Source organism: Anabas testudineus, chromosome 3, assembly GCF_900324465.2.
Source record: "Anabas testudineus chromosome 3, fAnaTes1.2, whole genome shotgun sequence".
Lineage (NCBI taxonomy): Eukaryota > Metazoa > Chordata > Actinopteri > Anabantiformes > Anabantidae > Anabas > Anabas testudineus.
The window spans coordinates 12,926,374-12,948,475 of NC_046612.1; the positions used below are offsets into that span (position 1 = coordinate 12,926,374).

A 22,102-nucleotide genomic window follows, 5' to 3' on the forward strand; every position below is an offset into this window, starting at 1 on the left:
CATGATCTAGAACAATCAGAGTTCAAATAATAATTGTAATTATTCTATGTATATATATATATATATATATGTTTTTTGTTTGTGTCAGTATATATTTTTCAACCATCTAAAGGCAAGCTCAGCATAAAGGCCAGTTCTGTATTTTCAGTAACTTGATGAAATGAATATATGGCGATTAATAAAAAGTGGGAAACTGGAGTAAAACAATGATCCACCAGTTCAAATTAAAATTATAAAAATAATCTTTTAATACTCAAAGAACCAAAAACAAATGTACAAATCATACAGTAAACTTGAGACGTTGATTAAAGCAAAAGGTAAGCATGTTAATAAAATCAATTAACATGTGGTCATGTGAGTTAACAACATCTTTAATTAGTTAAAGTGATAAATAGGACAGTAGATAAATTATGAGCCTTTTTTCTCTGCTTCCAAACATTCTTGGTGAGCAGGTTGTCGTGACTTATTTTCCCAGTGGACCTGGCTGTTTGCATCTGTGAAGACAAGAGGACTCTTTTCAAAGTATGAAATATGCATGAATTCAGTCACTCTGGATAAAACTGAACTCCGAAGGATATTTAGAAACGGATCACTTTGATTTCTTCACTTTATCCTGCATGTTTGTGTAGCTGCTAGAAATAAACTATATTTATTCAGATTCATTACACCAACATTTTTATCTTCTCATAGTTCCAGTTTCTCAAAACCTGTTCAATTATTTCCTATTAATATTATTTGTTCTCATGTGAAAGAGACTGATTGATTGTTGATTATGTCTTTTGTGTGTCTAATGTCACTTTCATATTTTTAAGAAAGAGTCCATTATGAAGGAGCAATCTATTACAGTAAAGCCTCTCTCTGGCTTACCTGCAGGAGGCTTGATCAAAACGTTGCTGCTTGTGGGCACAGATGGACGAGTTAAGCCGACAGCGATGAATCGCTCTTGGCTGGAGAGTGGGCAAAGATCTAGGAAGACAGTCACAGTGCTCCACATCTATTTCACACTCGGGCATCCATGAACTGAGTGGGAAATCTTGTCAGGAGGTAGAAAAAATGCATTTAAGTCACAAAGGCAGTATGTGCACAAAAAGTGTCTTTTCCATCTTTGTGTTATAACAGACATGAATTTGCTCATATGTTGACACATTCACTCCACTGGAAATGTTAATTCACTAAAAGTGTGTGTATAGTGTATATAGGATGGCAACTAATGATGACTTCACCAACAATTTTCATGACTTCGCTATTTTCTGATTTATGTAAAACCAGAGTTCACGGTTTAAACTTCAAAACTGTTGTTTACTGTAATTCAAGACAAGCACAGCTACAAAGTAATTTGTAAAATAACTAGTGACTATGGCTGTAAGGGAATGTGTAGTAAAGTAAAAGTATTTTTAAATATATATATCACCAGTGTAATGAAGTAGAAATGTCCAAAAGCCCTACCAGTGCACACACACACACACATATCACCAGTGTAATGAAGTAGAAATGTCCAAAAGCCCTACCAGTGCACACACACACACACAAACCTGGTGTACTGGAAGGGTAAGGTATGCATCTATCACTAGAGCAATCCCATATCAACCCACTGGCACAAAGTCTCATGGAGTCCTCTGACAGCTGGCCCATGAGAGAGCAGCTGCCAATGAACCAGATGGATTAAAAAGACATCACAACAAATACAGTCGAGAAAGATAAACCTGACCATTCTGATTGAAGTTTTGGACTCACCCGCTGCTCCTGTGAGGTTGAGCGTTACGTCGTATTATGGCGGGCTCCATGCACCTACACTCTGTATGAGTAGCTACTTTTATTAGCACAGGTTCTGGTACAAAATTGAATGGGATGACGCTAAGTACCTGAAATGAACAGAATCACACACACACGGATTTAGGAGTTGAGCCGCTGAACAATCATTTTTCTGTTGCAATGTTCAAATGCTAAAATGATCAATAAAACAAAACTAGATCCACTTATCGTGCCACTCACAGTTTTATTCACATACACAGTGGTTGTGTTCCTGCATATGACGCCCTCTTGATTGCAGCAACCACTGCACCTGTCAGTGGGAAAACAAATTCACATCCAATACATTATAGTGGACTCTAAGCAGTCAATGTTTTTCCAATCTCACAGTAATGACAACACTAGAAGAAGCCCTGGGAACACCCCTCTTTCCCTGTTCCCTGCTCCTGCTCTTTCTACATATGAAGTCTAGCCCACAAACCCCCATTCTAACCATAATGTCTAGTTTTTCTTTGTCGTTGTTGCACAACAAACACTGATGTGTTAGAGAGATTTAGAGCTGCTAATAGATAGATTTGCTACTTTTGGACTGAGCAGGCTAAATGGTTACCCCCTTCTACCAGTCATTATGCTGAGCTAAGCTATCTAATGCTGGTCATAGTTTCAAATCCATCTTTCACAGTGATAATAATAATAATCACTTCTACCGGCAAGTATGTCCCAAAATGTGAAACATATACGACACAAAACCAACAAACCTATGGACAGACACACAAGGTGGCTTGAAGAACATTGAGGGGTCAGTGCCTAATTCCTTGGCCACGTCAACGCATGTTTCTCTTGGCATGCACTGTGTCCGCTGCCACTCCTCATCTATGGCTAAATTGGAGACAGAAAATGTTCATTACCTCATACCACAGACACACAAACACACTTATGTGTTTTATTCAACCTTTAAGTATCTCCAGGCTGTAAGATTCTGCAGCGTAGCGTGTGGAGCGATGTGACCCGGTTAAAGGTGGAGAAGAAAGGGTCTCTGTCTGGGACTCTGTCTGGGACTCTGTCTGGGACTCTGGCTGCTGCATTCTCAGACGACATCTCCACAACTTCCAGTCAGGAAAGTCAGTGTGCATCAGCAGCTCATCCAGACTTGAGGCTGACCGCACTTTCCTTTCCCATTGCTTCATTACCTGTAGGGATCACAACCCATCATCTTATAGTGTAGTGTACTTTAGAGTTGGACACAGCATGGTAAATATTACATACTACACATGAGCATTGGCATCATTTAGATCAGCTCTCTAGTGTTTCTTTATACAGCCTCACTTCTAATATGACTATAGGCTGTTATTTGTGTTAAAATATTTAAGCAAGAAATAAAACTGACATGAAAATATGTAAAATTGTTTCTACCTCCACATGTGCCAAAGGATGAGCTGATACGATGTTTGTAGTACAGAGTCAATTGGAGCCCTTGACCCACATGAATGTGAAACAACAGCTGCAGCATCAACCCCAAAAGAAAAGTGGTGATTCGGGGGAGTGAGAAACCATAAAACCACCTGTTACTCTACACACGACCACATTTTTAATGAAATTAAATAACATCTTACATTGGAATCCAAAATGGTGTCGTATGAAGGATTTTACTTTCTTGTTTAAACGTGTTTGAATTTTAAAGAGTCATGGGCGTGGGCTGTCTGAGCAGGCGAAAAGAGAAGAAAGGAGTTAAAATTTAGGAGTTCCCAGGCTCATTTTTGTGGCAGGAAAGCCAAAGCCTGGTAGGTCTACAACCAGGGTGGAGGCACAAGAGAGGACGGTCATGGAATATTGCACTTGTCTGCACAATGTTTGCTTCATTTCCTGTGGACAACTATAACAATGTGAGCCCTCTGATGTGTTCAGGGTGATGCAGAACAGAGGGTGGGGAGTGCTGGCTGGCTGACTACTTCCAACAGAGAAACAACAACAGAAAACAGGGAGGTTTCCCCTCTGCAGTTTCTACCAAGGGATGTACCCACTAATGAGAAACAGAGGGAGAGCACTAGAGAGATGAGAGAGAGGTGAAGATGAGAAGAGTGAATGGGCAGAGGGAAAATAATGGAAATGAAGGACAGCTAGATAAATAAGTGCAGTGTGAAGTGTGATGGTCCAACAAGTGCTGTGGTACAATAAGTGGTCCAACAACCTCCTCTGAAGCAGACACATTATTCACACGTGTTTCATCTTTTAGCCACATGCAAATGCACACGATTACAATCATGCCAGTGCTGATAAAGAGGACACAGTGAGCACTTGTGTGTGTACTGCACTGGCAGCACGTGACGCAAGCATGAGGTTTAGGAGACAATGATTCAAGAGGAAAGAGGCTAAACAACACAAAAAAAGAGTGAAATGAGGAAAATAGGATTGACAGGAGCACAATCTGTCATCATGCTGCACATCAGCTACAAGAAACAATGAATTACAAGAGGCTTTATATGTTACTGTACTGTTAAGACGTACACTTACCCTACTCCCTCCCTCTCTGTGCAGGCTATGGCCCACGTTTATCCAGCTCAGCTCCACCAGCAGAGTCACCAAGCACGAGATTCTGCCCAGGGTCCGCTTCATCTTCATCGTACCTTGGCTCTGCTCACTTTCTCTGAGCAGCACTCAGCAATATGAACTTGTTTTCTTGTATTGCTGACGGAAAGCACTTAGAGGAAGCTGCCTCCCTGTATCAGTTTCCCAGATCGCTTGGACCACACACACTCAAGTCGTCTCAGTGCAGGTATGTAAAACACAAACTTTTCTCTTCCAGCTGCACAGCAGAGAGTGAGAGCGTGTGTCAGAGCAATGCAGACAGCTTTGAGCCAAATGACGACAGCTAGAGAGACTTTAAAACATGCACCTCTTACTCCTGAAGCTTTGATGGAGAACCTGAGGTGAGCAGTTATGAGGTTACGAGAAGTTAAAATTTACCTCGGAAAAAACCCAAGTTTTGCCTTGAAGACTTCTTAAGAGCACACAACTTTGTGCAAATGGATTGAAGACTCAGACATAATACAGGGTAATTTAATATTTCATATTCCCTTCTCCTGAAAGGTTTGCTGACATTTGGTTTCCCTTAACTGCAAATTTCAGTGGTTGAAATATCCTTATTTTAAACTTCGCCTTTGTCAGTCCTCAGTTGTCCAGATCTGAGGTTTGCCTGTGTGAAATGCCCTACAGTGCATAAAGAACCACACAATATCTTCCAGTAGATCTGAAAAATCTATAAGAAGCTGGTTTATGTCTCTCCCACTGCTGATCGTCCTGCCTCAAAGCGTGCCTTTTATTTGCTTGTCTGTTCCCGTCATCCTTCCTTTATGTATGTCTGTCAAGTGATCAAGGCCCCTGTCTGTTAAATCCTCTACCAGTGTCTTTTCTTGTGGAGCTGCCAAACTGCCAACAGCCAGTTTTAAATGTGATCCAGACCTCTGTAATGTTTGAAGGAAACTAAGATGCTACCCCCTTTCCCTTCGACACCCCACCCACTCACTCATCCAGGCCCATTTAACTCAGGATGTAACATATGAATTAAACATGAGAACAAAATCAGCTTGGGCAGCCGGGGCTTTTTCTGTCAGATGCAAAATGATGCCTTTAATAATTATGACTCAAGCAAAAAAAAAAACATCTGTGATGCATAATGGTTAAAAACAATATACATAAAAGTACAGATGTTACATTGTCTTCTTGACAATAATGTGTACGTCAAAATACCTAATAATAATAATAATTTTACAAGTTCATATTTTACATCTGCTACAGTGTTAAAGTACTTTAAACAGAAGCAAAATGCAATAAAACCTATGGGGTAAACTACTAGTACTACTGTGCTTACTACAGAACACAGTGATACGGAAGTGCTGCAGCCTTTCCCAGCTGTCATTGAGTGAAAGATGTGCTACACCCTGAACACAGGTCCCACAACCAATTACACTCACATTCACACCTATGGGCAATTTAGAGTGACTAACTAACCACCTGCATGTTATTGCTATTTTATATAACTTTAAATAAACAAAAACTTCGATAAATATATTTTTATAGCTGCAATTACATACGGCAAACATTTTCACCAGGATTTAGTGTTTAGAAAGAACCACGGATCTTGGATCTCCAGTTCACAGCTTTTTCAAAGCCGTTGCTGCCAGTCTGGTAGTCTTTGATAGCCTCTGCGATCTCTTTCTCTGAGGTCATCACAAATGGACCTGAAGGACAAACACAACATACAGTAGCAAAGAATTACAACACAGGTTGAGCTCTGTTTGTGATGACTTGAACACACCGAGCATTTTGTTTTGCTCAGCAGGAAAGAACAAAAACGATGTACCGTGTTGTACCACAGGCTCTCTGATTGGTTCTCCAGCGATCAGCACAAAGTGAGAAACTTCAGAGCCCTCCTGAGGGGGAAACAAGATAATCAGTGTGTGACGGCCACGGCTTTACATTTCTAATAACTAGGAATCAGGAGCCTTTAATAGGCCTATTACATAAAATGATTGTGTCTTTTCAGCTTCAGATCTGGAGGTCCAATTAATACTGCTTAAAAACAAAGGTCTGTCAATCTTTACTAACATACTGTTCTGAATGGCTGGAATACAGACAAAGTTGTGTGGCCCGACAGGATAACAGCTCCTGAACAGACAAATAAACGTAAGAGCCTCATTACTGAAATCAAGAAGACAATTGTACTACTTGTATGTCATTCTTTCTCCACGGTTGGTACACTGGTAGTCAGATGGGGGACACTGCATTTGCAGATGTGGAAAAATGTGTTGGTACCCCTCAATTAAAGTAAGAGGACCCACAACACCCAGTGTCAGACAGCTTGGTCTTTGTCATGGTCCCCCAACAGGATAATGAACCAAAACACAGCTATAAACATTACAAAATGGCTGAGAAGAAATCATTGAACTATTCTGAAGATGAGTCCTGATCTAAATCATATGGAACATCTATGAAAGAGCGGAAACATGCCATGTGGAGAACGCAGCCTTCAAACCTGAGAGAACTGGAGCAGTTTGCTCGTGAGGAGCGGACCAAAATACCTGATGACAGGTGCAGAAGCGTCATTGAGAGTTAATACAAAATATTAAATTAAGGGGACCATCATTGTTGTTTAGGCCAGATTCACTAATTTCTTTGTTAAAATGCTTTTGTTGAACCACAACTTAAAAGCAATGTCTGATTTTCATGAGTTAAATTTTAGTACATTTTTATTTATTATTATATTATTTTATAACACACTACCCAGTATAGTAACACTCTACCCAATGCTTCTTAAAACGCACTGACTATCAGAAAATTAATGTACTGTATTTACGAAGAGCCATAAGAAAAAAGATAAAAAGAAGAAGAAGCCAGCGCACCAGCTATACAACACCAACATACAGTTTTACCAAAGACCTATGTTCAGCCTTTTGTGCTATCTTCTTCTAGAGCAGAGCTCCTTCCTGTCGCTGTGTCTACAACGCCCTCAACAGTTTCAGAGAGGAACAACAGCAAAAGAAAAATAATAAAGAAAAGGGAAATAAAGCTGCACATGCTGTCCAGCTTCTGAAAGTGGCAGTAAAAGCAAGAGGCTGGGAACCACTTTTCTCTCTACAGAGAAATAAAGTCTCTCACCTTGTTTTCAAACTTGACACAGTCTCCATCTCCGAATACCACAGTGTGATGAGGCTCTACCTTCTGCTGCTCCTGATCTGGGCCTTTAAAACAAGGAAAAGTCCAGCGTTTGTCCTTAAACAACGCAGGAATGTGTGAGACTGCAGTATATTGTAGTTTCACCTGAAATATGAAACTCATTGTTTGTGGCCCTGAAAATCTTCACAGTCAGTTGGGGCAGTTGGAGGTAAATTGGGTGAAACATTTGGAGATGCTGGTATTATTATTTAATTACTCACCTAAGGCCACCTGACTTGCTGCTTAGGAGCTGACATGGATCATCAGTAATATTTACATGAGTTTCACAAATCATTTTGAGGATACCACTAAACTTGTTGTGCTACAAACCCACTGTGAGTTGAAAAGAGATTTACTGTAGGCACCTTAATGTTTGAAACATTTTGATCAGCAGCACTTGCTAAACACTAAATGCTGACAAAATCAGACACGTACGGTCAGTGGATTCATCAAAACCACCTGGTCCTGATGTAGAGCTGGAAACTTAAGATTCAAATAACTGATTTTATCAACCAACCCCGACCGACCCCAACCGGTCGAGGCAGATGGCCGCCCACTATGAGCCTGGTTCTGCTGGAGGTTTCTTCCTCTAAAGGCAGTTTTTCCTCTCCACTGTTGCCTAAAGCTTGCTCAAATGGGATTGTTGGGTTTTCCATATCATTTTTGTATAACTATACTCTGTAAGGTCTTAAACCTTGAACTGTAAAGTGCCTTGAGATTACTTCTGTTGTGAATTGGCGCTATACAAATAAAACTGAATTGAATTGAATTGAATTGAACCAATTTCGTCCTTCGTGTCACAGACACATCTGTCAACAATTACTACTGGTCTGGGAAATCCTGCTGTGTAATGATGGAGAGCAGTCAAATCATTATGACACTTTATGAAGGAATATTAACGGGGGAATTCTAACACAAAACAAAAGGATTCAACAAAACAACGAAGCGTCTGAAAAGGAGTTCACTGTGTGAAAGAGTTTGTTTCTCAAGCAAGGGGATTTCCCTGATTAGAAGCTGTCGTCCAACAAGTAAGAGTTGCAGTAATTCACAGTACAATGTCAAACAACAGCACTGATATAACTGGGTGTAGTTATATAATGTAGAGAAGGTGACTGAAGTGAAGCCAAACCCTTAGACAGTCTGAATTCACACCCAGTAACTTCGAATATATTTCAGTGACGTTGGGCAAATTTCACATCAAACTTTAATCGTCTAAAGTCCGACGACACAATAATTTAGTGACAGTACAAATCCATTGAGCTTTAAAGTGGAACACACTTTGGCTGAATGTTGGACTGAGATCACACACATATCTGTAATGCAGATCTGGCAGCAAGAAAAGCAGGCAGAGAAGTGAGAGAGTGTTCAAATACAATACAATACCCACACACATACCCAGCTAAACAAAGTTAGCCCCTTGTTCTCTGTATACCTACAGTATATTATTCCGTTTAGATATGTAAACTAAATATTTTGCTGCAAAGTTGAAATAACAACGTGTGAAGTAGTGCTTTTGAATATAACAAATAAAAAAAACTCACCAACATGAATAGATCCTGATAGTGTGTAGATGAAGACAGTCCATCCTGTCAATCACAGACATGTAAAAATATATTTAAAAGAGATTTGGTCTTGAAACTTAATGTAAATAGGACAAACTTATCTGCAGACAGTCTTTGTTATTACCATTATTTTGTTTTAGATCAATATCAATTCCTGATGAAAATACGGGGCTTTTCAGTGTTGAATGCTTCACTATGTTTATGTCTTCAACCGGGGGCCTATGACCTCCAAGCAAGAATTTTTAATAGTGTTTAATTTTTGTTGACCTCCAGGTTCCCTGTGCTCATGACCTGTGGGTAATCTATCTACAGTATGCCTCTACAGATTAAAGGAGTGTTGAAAAGTTTGCTTTATCCACAGTGTGTAAAAGAGATCTACTTTTAACTAAATTAAAACACACTACGCAAAACTACCTCAACATAGAGAAAAGTTGTTAATGAATACTTCTACATAATCTTTATTAGGTGTAACCATTTCATACCATGAATTACCTGAATTAGCTAAATGACAAAACTAATGTTTAAATGCTTTAAATGCCTTAGCTTCAGACCTGACATTTCAAAACACTTTTTAATAAGGACACCAACGGAGAAGATTTTAGGTTATATAATTATATAACTATAATTATTATAACTATAATTATATACTCATTAAAGACAGGGCAGTAAATAAAAATAGTATTCAATATATATCTCAGGGCAACCGAACATACATGTAACAGTGAATGTTACATATTTATCCATCAAAAGCTCATGGTTATATCAGACATTAAAAAGGTCGTAGTATCCCATCTCAGTGTGTCGTTTTGACTTTTTGTACGGGCTCTACTTCTCCATAGACTACAGGAGATGCTGTAGTTTGCCTCACAGCGAGGGGCACTTCAGAACACATGTTGGCTTCTAGTTACAGGAAATCAAGAGCAATAAAGAGAGATGGCTGAGAACCAGTTTCAAAGCAACCATAAAATGTGCTGGTGTAAAACTCATTACAGAGCAATCAGACACGTTTGTTATTAACCAACCACTTACTATACTTCTTATGTATTTAGAGAAGCTGTTCTCCCACCTGAGGGGACTGGCTGCACATGCACGGCCCCTGCCTGCAGTTTGAAGTCCAGGAACATGGTCGGTGTCCTCGTGTAGACTTTAGACTATGGGAGAAAAGAAGACAGAGAATATGCATATTCTCTCTGACACACACATACACACAGCCACAAGCTTTAAATAAGTTATATAAAACAGAGAATACATTCGTGCTAACTTTTAACAAGCGGCGCCAGTGACTGGCATGGTCATTTGGTTTTACAGCTTCAGAACCATCTGGACTGTTGTACCCTGCAAATTGGCTGTGAACAATAAACTTTGAGCTGTGTTTCTCTGTTGCTGTCCACATAATTTTGTTATTTGACATTATATGCATTCTTATGTCCTTTTTATAAATGTGGTTCAGACAACTCACCAGGGATATTTACAGTATGTGTGTATGCTATTATGTTATTTGGTAATATCGAGTCAGACAGCTTACATCAGCAGTTAATGGAAATAAACTCTAAGAATTGAGGCTTTGCAAAGTGGGAAACAAATGCAAAACCAGAAGTACGGGCGGGAGAATGAAGGAAATGAAAGCAGTATGTTTTCTTAGAGAATAATCATCATGTAGAACAATAATTTTAAGTGTGTACGTGTGTAGTTCAAGGCAAGTTACTTAAAACTGTATCTGGTTACAGATTACATATTATTTACTGAAAAGTATTACTTTACTTATTATTCAACAGCACAGTTTATATGACACTGTATTCTCTCAGCCTTGAGCTTCTAAACGTGTAGAAACATACACACAGCTCCAGACAGTGAAGCTGTCGGCTTCACAGCCACCAAATCAGCTGATTGCCTCTGATGAGCGAGCCACTAAGAGCAACACAACATGGAAATACAACAACTTTAGTCTAATTTGTATTTCTCCTCTTTTCCCTGAATCAAGCTAATAAATCTGTCTTTTTAACAGACAGCCACCACCCTGCAACAATTCTCCATCAATCTCCAACAAGACAACGAGAACACCACCACTATCTCCTCAACCTAAGAGCCTAAAAATAACTGTAAACTGTGGTTAACATTGTTTTCACCACAGGAAACATGAACGTGTGATATAAAGTTTATACTAATCTACTTAATTAGATAAAAAATCTTTGTATTTGTTGTGATCTTTAGACAATAAAAATACAGAAAAAATGCTATTTAGCTTTTAGAGGAAGAGGTTACTGGAGTTCAGTGACCTGTTTGAAACCACAACTCACTGTTCCTCCTGCTCTGCACTAACTACAAACATATTCACACAATTCAAACCATAATTTGCATAATTTATCTTCACTCTCACATTTAACCTAAGTTCGTTGTCAGTCACTTCTTCCTTAAAAAGTCTCTACATCAACTTCCACTAATTCACGTGTAATAAACACGCTGCAGCGCTAACAAGTCGCCCCTTTGAGGGGTGGATTAATCTGCTTCTCATTTGTAATTTCCTCTTTTCATTCATCCAAACACTCTTCAAATTGATGCTAGTTAAATGTTGTTAACGGCCATTCCCTCATACACGCTCGCACGCATTTATGTCATTTTTTGTCTGATTTCCTGTTTGCTCAGGCATCCAGCAAACGTGCAATCGTCATGACATCGACAGCTCCCGGGAAAGCAAACATCACGATGAATGCTCAGTGAAATCACGACCCTGTGCAAATAAATTATACAAACGGACACACACCTTTGCTCCTAAAGCTTCTCCAGATATCACAGCGACTGTAACTCCTCCCTGACTGGGTTTGGGGATGTCGGAGCCTTTAAGCTCCTGGTACGCTGGTTCCACCATCTTGTCTCGTCTTGACAGGTTCACCCACAGTTGTAAGCCCACCACCGGCTCGTCTGACATGGGCATCTCAGCGTGGACCACCCCCCGTCCTGCAGTCATCCACTAGAAGACAAGGACACATACTGTATTTTAAATTACCATACAGTGTATGCTGAGGGTATACACAGTACTCCTCTGTACTTTGGCTTTCCCGTCACTTTAGTTTAGTTAATTTTGGTCTCATCAGTGTGTAAAAACATTTATAGCTTATCTCTGTCCTTTTTTTTTTTTTTTTTACAAATGCTAACCTGCCTTTCTGATTCTGCTCATGACATATGTCCTATACTGTATGTCTGCTCATCTAGTCTTGTTTGAATGGTGGATTGGTGCAAACCCTCACTGCGTTTCTGTGGATGTTGTTTCACTGACTTGTGTTGTTTTTATGATTTTGTTTCTGCCTTTTAAAATGCAATTAAAAATTTTTATACTACTCATTTAAAGCGGGTTTATTGTGCCAGTATGCTGCCTCGACTTTCTGCAGAAAGGTAACACACCGGCATATGGAGTCATTGTTGAATCTCCTTTTAACCTAGTGTCAGATGCCGGTTAATTGGCACCAGTGTAAATGACCTGGGATGGCCCGGAGTTTTCAGGGCGTGTGAAGGGGTGTAAACTCATGGTGACATTATGATCTCACATCTTGCTGCAGGAAACTGAGTCCACGACCACAATAATTTAAGGAGATGTGCTCAACACACATCAACTTAGTTTGAGTCTGAATCATGCATTAAATGTTCACAAGTATCAAAGGCACATCACAGTTCATCGGCCATTTATTGTTTTGAAAGCAAATATATTCAATATGTGCGTAACATTAAACGCTACACCACTAATACTAGGCTGGTTCTGTGCAAATAGGCAGAGGCGCCTTAAAGAAAGACCAGCTTTACACAAATATAGCTGAGTTTATAAATAAAAAGGTCGTCACATTGAAAATGGCTCTGTGATCTTCATGTTGATGCATCCTTTTTGAGAACAAAGTATATATCACAGGTAAAACCTGAAGTTTGCCTCTGAAGGCACATAACCTAACCGTAAAATAGGCAATAAGCAATTTTGCAGTACTTGCAGATCTCCAGGTTTCAGCAGTCCTGAATGGCCACAGAAGTCTTCATGAGCTGTGACCCCCTCTAAAACATATGTTACCTGTTTGAAGAAAGACAAATAATGTACAAGCAGAAATGTCTCATACAGATTTCTTAATAATTTGTTATATATCTAAAGCAATGTTAAGGAGTGGGGCATGTTTATATGATCCTTTATTGTTACTGTGTATTAAGTAATACATTAGTTTTGCATTAAGTGAAAGATTAATTCAGGCTGTGAGCTTATCAAGTGAGTGTTGCTTCAACACTAAAGGCACTTGTGCGACTGTTTCACTGCTCCCGTGGTCAGACTGGACAGGAAGAGACGTGCTGAGCGAGGGTCATAAATTCAAAGGTGAACATCTGCATTAGGGAGGAAATCTCAGGTCCCCGCGGTGACCTGCTTGTGATTTGTCTCCACAGCTGTGTGATTTCAAAAGCCATGTGAGTGTGAGCAAATACACCTGCTGAAAGCATGCTGAGAGTGTAGCCTAGTTCTGTCCACCCACACTGGGAGATTTAAGCTGCATTTGCCAAATCAAATACACTTGGAGGAAAGTTTTTAAACCAGCCCAGCCTGTCACATTACCTGCTCTTCATCAGTGTGGCTGTAGTAGTACTGCTAATACCACAGTATGGACTACCTAATAACTAATGAATATATGGTGACAACTGTAAATAAACAAAACTAAAAGGCTTTCAATTTCAAAAGCTGTAATAAATTTAAAAGCTCAATACATTATTGATTTCTATCGTTTGTACACTTTCTGTATAAATGACTGGTGCACTGCGACTACAGTATTAACTTTTCCAATCTAATTATGTCTAACAATAAGCAGATGTGTATTTACAAAAATTCATCTGGAGAAGCGTGACTGACAAATTTATCTCCAAGATTCAGTCTCCTTTCTGTCCTGTTTCCACTCTGGCACATGATTACCTCAGCTAGTCACTAACATTTTCTGTCTGCTCTGTGGTGTTTGGCTAAAACACAGGAGACGCTCTGAAGACAGAATACATTAATTTCAAAAGCACAGAAAAAAAAACAATGACTCCACAAAAAACTAACCAGAAAATTCCTCTTTTTCAAAACAGGGGATTTTTTATTTTTTTGAGTTGTTATGATTACATTTTCTTAAATCTGAGCCTCACATGACTAACCTTGAGCCCACACATTACCAGTTAGTGTGCAGATATCATATCTCAGATTTTTATTAACTATAAACTTAACATCACTTCTTGCTCTTCTACTGTAACTGACTTTCTGGACACTGCCTTGTTTGTCGCCATCTGGTGATGAACGTAGGAATTTCATCTCTCTTTAAAACTGCTGTTTTTATGTTTCTTTTTTTTTTTTGTTTTTAAATCAGTGCAGCTATTGTGCAATCTTGTATAGTCTTGCATTGTCACATTTAGCACCTTGTATATGGTTGTATATGAGAATAGAACCACTGAACACGAGTTGTATTAGTTTAGCTCTGAGTCAACAACAGGGGGAGAATTGTTTTGATGAGGCAAGCTGCTTGCGTCAGTGATTGTGTGTTAGTGTGAGTGTGAGTGTGATTTTTGCACTTTCATTTCTATGCAAAGTCTGTGGTACCTTATTCATTGATACTAAATATCCTGCAGCTGAACAGAGTTATAAACAGAGTTTGTTGCATTATGACATAGTATGGTTATTGGTTATTATGACAGTATCATTATTGAACAGTTTTAACCATTGATTATATTTTACATTGAATATTCGGAATATCTCGGCCTGTGTGATTAATCTTGTGATATGGACAAAATACAAAATTTTCCAAAGACCAAAGGAATGTCAATAAATTGCTTCTTTATTCGACCAGAAGTCCAGTCTCTCATTTCGTGATAGAACCGTTTCTATGTTGATCTGTTCATGACTCATCAGTGGACTGTATACAGTCAAACCAGAAAATCAGACACCACCCTGATGAGGGTGAGATAGCCAGCATTGTTCTGAGAGGGAGTGAAGCACGGTGTTTGAAGGACAAAAGATCAGATTCAACAACTTATGTAACAACCACTTTACCCACGAAGAGGCCGGATTCAAAATGTTTCCTTTAGGTTTCTGGAGCGTATCTGAATATTTGCTGCCACTTACCGTCTCGAATCCTCTGTGAGGATGGTCAGGAAATCCTGCCGGCTTTCTCACTTTAAACTCATCCAACATCAGGAAAGGATCCAAGTTCCTCAACTGGAAAAAATATGTATGTTAGACAAAATAAAATAATTGTTACTGTGTTGAGATTTTAGAGTGAAAGGGATGAGAGTTGAACTTCCCATGTTGCCCATGTTGAATCTTACCTCCTTCCTACCGATGCTCCTTCGGACACGAGCACCAACTCCCTCTGACTGCTCCACACTCAAAACGGTCTTTTCGACTTTCCTCACACTCATTGTGCTGGAAAATGTGTCACTTGTCACTACAAACAACAACCCCACTTCAATCTTCATTTAATAGCCAATAAAAGCACTCGTACATGCAAAATGGTTTGTTTTAAGGCACAAAGGTTTTCCAATTCGTTTGTGTCCACATACACAACATTTCTAACACCTTTATTTTTCTTAGGTCTCAGTAAAATGTTTTTATTTTTTATCCAGTGACTTCAAATGGTTTGGTTTTAACAAAAATCAGCTACTCCAAGTAACATTATATGACACAGAAACATCCCAGAGATGAAATATATAATTTTAACTTCAGGGTCTCAGCTGCTCACATGACACTGAGCTAAGCTGATGAAATCAGCTGACTTCTTATCTGACTTCAGCAGCTTGGTTCATCAGAAATTTCGCTCTATTGATTGTTGGGACACTTCCTTAAAATATTATTACATCACTTCAGTCCTTGATGCTCCTGTTTGCATCCAAACCTTAAAAAACACACAGACCCGCTGCAGCACTGAGCCATAAGCAGCTCCAGTCTCTGATCCTTCGTTAGTCTCCTGTTTCTTCCTCACTGTAGAGATCAGTGGACTCTATTTATCGTTAGATTACGAATCACTTCTTAACATTTTTGTTTTGTTTCCATCATTACATAAGAAGCGCTGCGTGCTTACGTCACCCAGCAGCTGACACGAACAACATGTTTTCACTTACTAAGATAACATCGAAAAGTCTGGACTGTAGCAGCCGATGAACAGACAACACTCACCTAGGTGAACGTATAAAACAAGTGTCGACACTGTTTTACTGTGTTAAAGGTGGAAGTTCAACGAGCTCCAGTTTGTTGTTGTGACCTGTCTCCACTTCACCTCCTCAGGTGGGATAAACCCGGAAGTGAGCGCAGGGGGCGGAGCTTCAGAGGAGCTTGGTGCTGAGACCCAAGATCAACCTCATGAGTGGACTTTGACATAGACTTCACTTCTGCAGATTTTACTATATTTAGCTTGCAAAATAAATATATACATTCGGATCAAGGGAGAAATCCACGTCATACAGTATTTGTTTTTCCAGCCCCGTAATAAAGTGTTTCTAGTTTGTAAAGAAGTCCCTTTCACAGTATGTAGTCTAGGCTGGCGGATGAAGTGCAGCAGGTTGGATCATATGTGATTGTCCTAATGTTCAGGGGTCTGGCATCAAAGTCTAAACAGAATTAAAGATAATTCCATATACAACTGGACACTGGAGGACATACAAACCTCAACAGGCATATAAGACCTTTTTGGATTTCCTTTAATTTTTCCAAAGCACGGTCCATGTCACAGAATTCTGCATTGTCATTTGAGTATTTTGCACACCGGTTAAAGCCAAAATAGGCCTTGCATCTGCTGAATATGTTCATCAGCTTTAGATTTCTCTCCACTCAGTTCACAAGCCTCTCCACCGTCTTGTTGCTGGCGTCGCACGATGTCCTTGGCGATTCGCAGACTAGCAGCATGTCCGCCAGCCAGGTTTACTGCGTGAGGTCCAATCTGTGTGTGGAGGAAAAATGTTGTTAAGACCCACAGTATTTATCTACAATAAAATATTATAAAGAGGACGTACTGTACCTGAAGAGCAGTGTACTGCCCCATCAGATAGAGTGGGCACCCTTCAGCCCACTGTAGACTTTCTGATATGCACGGCCAACCATCTATTACCTTCATGGAAAACAAGCCAGAACCATTTTATGAGTTTATCAGCACTGCATAGTACTTCATGTAGTACATGTATAAATATAGAGCACTCATACGCTGCTCTTATCCTGCCATCACAGTAAATATCAAGTGACTTTAAACCAAAAAAGAAAGAAAGAAATTCAGAACCGTGAACATACTTTTCCTGCTTCGATGTGTAAAAACGGACCTGAACTGGGAATTCCTTCATGACTGCAGAAAGCAGTGAGTCCTGCTTGACATCAAGTTTGCAGCCGGTGGCGAGCCAGATCCTATCTCCAGTCCAGTGGTCCCCAGTACTGAGGGAAAGACTCCAGGCCTGGCTCCTGTAGCACCAGCTGGCTTCACTCACCTGCGTGGTTTGGTGAGATTCAGGTTAACTTACCTCACATAACACTGTATATAATGTATATGTTTATATTTTTATTTTATGTAGGCCTACAGGAATAACTTTTGAGTCCATCCACTGTGCATACTGTGGAATAATAATAAAGCTTTTTGAATCTTTTTGAACTTAACGTCACTCGACCTCATGCTATCTCTTTAATGATGAGTTAAGACCGTATCTAATAAAATAATCTAGTTTAATTTCCTAACCTCGCTTCACTTTATTTTAGTTCACCATCTCATGTCATCGCAGTTCACCTCAGCCTCATGCTCTGTGGGATGCACATTCACTAGTACCTCACAGTATGTCTTCACATCCACCCGTCCATTCAGTATGAATTGCTTTAGGTGAACGTAAGCCTCTGGTGTGACAGCTCCTCCTTTCCTTGCCTGGCGAATCATAGCCAGTCGCCTGTGGAGACTCCGCTCGTTGTAGAACTGGCGTAGGTAGGCTTGGCCATCCATCTTGATGCCATGCTCCACATGAGAGTAACGGCCCACCAGGCTCTCCACATCGCCCACGTCGAACTGTTTTAACTGTAGAAGAGACCATGAAGACTGGTGGGTGTGACTGAGGCAGACGGATATGTAACTACTGTAATTATTCATGGTGGGTCTACATGCGGTTTCACACTGTCACTAGACCTGAAGGTGCTTCCTCATGACCCATGTAACATGGTTGGCACCTTGTTGCAGGGCAATCGAGATGACATGAGCGCTGGTCAGACCTCCACCAACTACCATAACTCTCTGCCCTGCCTCACACACTACACACATTTCTAGACACACATAGGCATACGGTGTTTGTGAAGGAAAGTGCTGCAGTGAGCGAGGAGGCTAAGATAGTCACAGAAGTCTGCAGAAGCATGTAACATTCAGGTGAAAGCAAAGTGACCAGCAGTCTGGAAATCAGAGCAAAGCACTGAGGAGAAATCCGTCTTACCCGCTGTGGGAAAAGAGTCGTTCTGTCTCTCACAACGTGTTTCTCTGAGTTTCTGCTTTGACTTTGCCAGATGGTGCATGAGGTGCACTGTGTGTTGCAAACGCTCCTCTGGGTAGCTCTCTCCAATGCTTTTCACCCACGATGGGATGTTTGCCATCTGGGCACGGGTTGGACCTGTTGCCATAACAACTTGATGGGCTTTTAGGATGATGCCTTCTTGAAGTTGGACTTGAAAATATTTCACTTTTCTCCTTGATCCATCTCCCTTGTTTTTAGCGTTCATAGCTTCACCTTTGGCTTCCTGCTCCTCCGTCCAGTCATTTTCCTCTTCACTCTCTTCCTTTTGCTCAGTAACTGGAACGATTTTCTCAACTGTTCCCTTTATCAGCACTTTGCCCAAGTTGTATCTCTCCACCTGTAATTTCACAATCATTAACTCAAACATCTCAGGAAGTAGAATTGCTGACATACTTTGGGCTTCATGCTGCTTAATAGGCTATGTTAATATATTTTTTTACTTTTCCATCTAACTTTCAGCAAATCCCATAAAAACAAAACTCAACAACGTGTTAGTCCATCTCATGCCTCCGATTTCTGGCCCTGCCTTTGTTGCCTGTTTTGTCTCTATCTTTATCTTTACTCATGTTCTCACTTCCTCAGGTAGGGAGGAACTATCATCAGCTGCTATTCTCACTCGTACCACCTAAACACCTGGGACTTTCCCTGCTGTACCAGTCACATCACCCCCACCCACTCACAGACGTAGTTTCCTCGTCTGTTGTCTATTCACCGATACATAAATGTGTCACACTTTTTAAACGTATCGTTGTCATGCTGTTCTGGTGCTAACATGATGCTGGAAATATAGTTTAATGCAAACCCATCATAGTCCACTGTGTTAAGTAACAAAGAACAAGCAGCACAATCAAACAAACAAACAAACAAACAAACAGTTTTCACACTTACTTTCACTAAGTTCTACATTAGTGTAATTTACTGTAGCAGAAAGCACACACTCCACAAATATATACCATGTCCGACCTGATCTTTAAAGAAATCCACACTTAGTTTTGTTCCTGGCAGACTGAAAAATAAACTCTTCCTGAGTGTTGAGGCAACGCTGAGACGTTTCCTCTCTTTCTTGCCGAGCCGCATGTCATTAAAAAAAGCATTTTTATCCAGAATGTAAACCTGGTCTGGGAGACTGTGAAGCTCCGCTGAACGATCATACTTTAAAACAAACTCCTGCAGAGATTTCTGCAAAGAAAAACATACATGTGCCCATTTACATCTATGCTATTCTTTGTTTTGTACTTTGGGAGAAGTTGATAATGCTTCTACCTTATTGAGAGGGTCTGTGTGCACTAGTGTGTGTGAGCGCAGATGAGGGATGTTCAGAGCTGTAAACTGGCTCTCCCACAGACCCGTCCACTCTCCATATGAATCTACCACTCGCAGACTCAGTGGGGGGCAAACGTCCCTCTCTGATATTGATGACTTTGCTAGTTGCTCCTCCAGTGTCAGGCCTATAGATGCTAATCACAAACCACATATAAACCAAATTATAGGCCCCGTACATTAAGCAAAGGCCTGTTCCATTATGATATGTCATAATCAAAGGCACAAGGGAGTAATAACAGAAAAAGGAGCATTCATTTCATCGTGTCATGTCTTATTTTGTAAGCAGACTTGTTAACCATAAGCAAGCTGTACCACCTCCTTGTTCAGAGTTAAATTGAATAAATAAAAGAAAGTGAGCTACTATGAAACTCATTACCACAAGGGAAATAAACCCAGCAGCCAAAATATTTAGACAGCTGAAACTGAGAACTGAAAGACTTAAGTCATGTGAGAAGTGAAGATTATACCAATACACAATAGCTAGAAATCACAGAAATTCATATTTCATGTAGAATGAACACCTACTATTATTACTACTGATTAACATGACAACGACTTCCTCAAGTAACTGAGGAATAGTAGAATAGAGAACTGTCACCAAATCCACATAAACATCTAATAAATATTAAGTAAGTTTACCTTTTGTTGCCTTCTTCTTCTTCTTCTTGCCACCACAGCATTTAATATTGGATGCTTCCAGGTTCGGCTGAAGCCCCACAGGTTCCGCACAAGGAGGGGAAAGGGTTGAGTCATGCCCAGGTTTTGGGTCAGGGTCCGGGCTGCATAGCAAGCTCGCCAAGGTCAAGGCATGGGGGCCACCCCCTATTATTAACACATCGAGTATCACCATCTGAAACACGTGCAGGGATAATACAGGACAGCGTTAAACCTCACCTTAATTACTGTGACAGGTCTGATTTAGTTCCTAAAGCGAAACACTTTACTCTCCCTGAGCCGTGGTTTCCAGTGTGTTGATAGGTCACTGGATTGGGGAGGTTTTACTGCAGTATTCTTCTAATGCAACGTCTGATTCAAGCAGCACTTCAACTGTAACACCACAGTTAGTCAATAAAACTCGGAAGGGCTTTTATTTTATTCATGGAGAGCATTTCGTTGTGCTTTAGATAATCACAGTTTCTGGTTGTAGGTTTTTTATAGAACATGCTTCAGGTCAAAGCTAAATAGCTCATGAATCTGTGTAAAAGCCATTTATTTCACTAGAGTGTGGATTTCACAACTACACATTGTGGCCGAGCTTCTGCTTTCTTTGTTGTTTTTTCTTTACTCAGGTTTGTGTGAGAACTGTTGCTTTAAACACGCTCACCCAATGCATACCCAGGTCAATGACTGAAACCATCAGAGCTGTAAACCTAAAACTTTTCCCAGCGGTCACGTGTCATGCAAAGCCTCACCTATACTTTAGAGTGTATGCTCACTACATCACAGTACCTGTTTGAGTGTTGATTGTCAGCCTACGCCAGCTTCTGAGGTGGTTCGAACGCGCTCAGCTCTGCCGTGTTCTGCAATGTGCGGTGTTTGATTGCAACAGTTTGCATGTGCCTCTCATGTAACTCAATCCACATCCTGCTGCATCTACAGATTTAGACGGACTTCACTGACTGAGCAGGGGAAGCTGGAAATAGCTTCAGTGTGTGTTAGTTTCTGTGGGTGCTTGTATATATTTAGTAACGCAACACAACTTATCTCAATGTCTAAACAGGAAATGTGTTAAAATAATATCCAACAAAAGATCCTGGTCTTTATACACACGTATACTTTGAGGAACAAGCAGACAGAAGAAAGAGTTCACATAAAAGTGAAAAAGTATCTGATATACGGAACCGTGATGGCCACTTATCTGCATTTACAGGTGCATTTATAAAAAAGCAGCAGTTTACAGAAATATAATATCATTTCAAAGTCAAAGAACTGTTGATTCCCTTTTCTGGTTGAATAGTTGATTGTCAAGCTATTCATGATATACGATAATGGAAAACAGTTTATAGTCCAGTGTTACGGAGGAAGTAATATTCTTTCAGTCTTCTGCAACACAAAGTAAAATAAACAGTCGACATTTCCCCTTTTGTTCAGGATTTATGTCCCAACACATAAGGAAGTAAAGAGAAGAAAAGAAGAAAAAAGGTAAGGTATTTAATATGAGGTGTTTATTACCTGAGTTACAGAGTCGCATATGAACATGTACAGTTGTGCGCGTGTGTGCAAGATAACACTTAGTTATATGT

The 22,102-nt window shown here is 40.1% G+C and overlaps 3 protein-coding genes across 6 annotated transcripts; all 3 read right to left on the reverse strand.

The window, feature by feature from the left end:
- Positions 1-305: 305 nt before the first annotated feature.
- vegfd (vascular endothelial growth factor D) lies at positions 306-5,266 on the reverse strand. Of its 2 annotated transcripts, none has more exons than XM_026378110.1 (8): positions 4,261-5,266; positions 2,702-2,939; positions 2,508-2,628; positions 1,993-2,062; positions 1,735-1,862; positions 1,533-1,642; positions 868-1,033; positions 306-494 (listed from the first exon to the last, which is right to left on the reverse strand). In XM_026378110.1, exons 1-8 carry the CDS (start codon positions 4,366-4,368, stop codon positions 464-466), a joined length of 972 nt encoding a protein of 323 aa, XP_026233895.1. In that variant the 5' UTR covers positions 4,369-5,266; the 3' UTR covers positions 306-463. The 2 variants fall into 2 exon arrangements, with proteins under 2 accessions (XP_026233895.1, XP_026233896.1); XM_026378111.1 differs by lacking the exon at positions 4,261-5,266 and adding an exon at positions 3,163-3,220.
- A 247-nt stretch (positions 5,267-5,513) lies between these two features.
- On the reverse strand, positions 5,514-16,314 carry pir (pirin). Of its 3 annotated transcripts, none has more exons than XM_026378112.1 (10): positions 16,186-16,314; positions 15,339-15,435; positions 15,136-15,228; positions 12,994-13,074; positions 11,785-11,991; positions 10,090-10,174; positions 9,003-9,047; positions 7,405-7,487; positions 6,110-6,179; positions 5,514-5,987 (listed from the first exon to the last, which is right to left on the reverse strand). In XM_026378112.1, the coding sequence occupies exons 2-10, from the start codon at positions 15,429-15,431 to the stop codon at positions 5,869-5,871; spliced, it is 876 nt and encodes a 291-aa protein (XP_026233897.1). In that variant the 5' UTR covers positions 15,432-15,435; positions 16,186-16,314; the 3' UTR covers positions 5,514-5,868. The 3 variants fall into 3 exon arrangements, with proteins under 3 accessions (XP_026233897.1, XP_026233898.1, XP_026233900.1); XM_026378113.1 differs by having other exon boundaries at positions 15,339-15,457; positions 16,186-16,301; XM_026378115.1 differs by lacking the exon at positions 16,186-16,314 and adding an exon at positions 15,923-16,165 and having other exon boundaries at positions 15,339-15,457.
- A 68-nt stretch (positions 16,315-16,382) lies between these two features.
- zgc:113276 (uncharacterized protein LOC553748 homolog) lies at positions 16,383-21,430 on the reverse strand. The gene is made up of 10 exons (XM_026378109.1): positions 21,309-21,430; positions 20,499-20,709; positions 19,800-19,993; positions 19,500-19,715; positions 18,459-18,873; positions 18,161-18,294; positions 17,813-18,052; positions 17,319-17,480; positions 17,024-17,113; positions 16,383-16,945 (listed from the first exon to the last, which is right to left on the reverse strand). The coding sequence occupies exons 2-10, from the start codon at positions 20,707-20,709 to the stop codon at positions 16,775-16,777; spliced, it is 1,833 nt and encodes a 610-aa protein (XP_026233894.1). The 5' UTR covers positions 21,309-21,430; the 3' UTR covers positions 16,383-16,774.
- Positions 21,431-22,102: the final 672 nt, after the last annotated feature.

What these genes read in the sequence shown, in the direction of transcription:
- vegfd (XM_026378110.1), bottom strand. Translation starts at nt 4,368, where the DNA reads ATGAAGATGAAGCGGACCCTGGGCAGAATCTCGTGCTTGGTGACTCTG. An exon ending in CCTTGTGTGTCTGTCCATAG is followed by an intron (nt 2,063 to 2,507) that starts GTTTGTTGGTTT and finishes TCCCACTGACAG; the next exon opens with GTGCAGTGGTTGCTGCAATC. An exon ending in TTTGATCAAGCCTCCTGCAG is followed by an intron (nt 495 to 867) that starts GTAAGCCAGAGA and finishes TTGTCTTCACAG; the next exon opens with ATGCAAACAGCCAGGTCCAC.
- zgc:113276 (XM_026378109.1), bottom strand. Translation starts at nt 20,709, where the DNA reads ATGGTGATACTCGATGTGTTAATAATAGGGGGTGGCCCCCATGCCTTG. An exon ending in TGGATTTCTTTAAAGATCAG is followed by an intron (nt 18,874 to 19,499) that starts GTCGGACATGGT and finishes GTGAAATTACAG; the next exon opens with GTGGAGAGATACAACTTGGG. An exon ending in TGAAGGAATTCCCAGTTCAG is followed by an intron (nt 17,114 to 17,318) that starts GTCCGTTTTTAC and finishes TTTTCCATGAAG; the next exon opens with GTAATAGATGGTTGGCCGTG.
- pir (XM_026378112.1), bottom strand. Translation starts at nt 15,431, where the DNA reads ATGAGTGTGAGGAAAGTCGAAAAGACCGTTTTGAGTGTGGAGCAGTCA. An exon ending in ATCAGGATCTATTCATGTTG is followed by an intron (nt 7,488 to 9,002) that starts GTGAGTTTTTTT and finishes CTTGTTTTAAAG; the next exon opens with GCCCAGATCAGGAGCAGCAG. An exon ending in GTGTCAAGTTTGAAAACAAG is followed by an intron (nt 6,180 to 7,404) that starts GTGAGAGACTTT and finishes TTTCCCCCTCAG; the next exon opens with GAGGGCTCTGAAGTTTCTCA.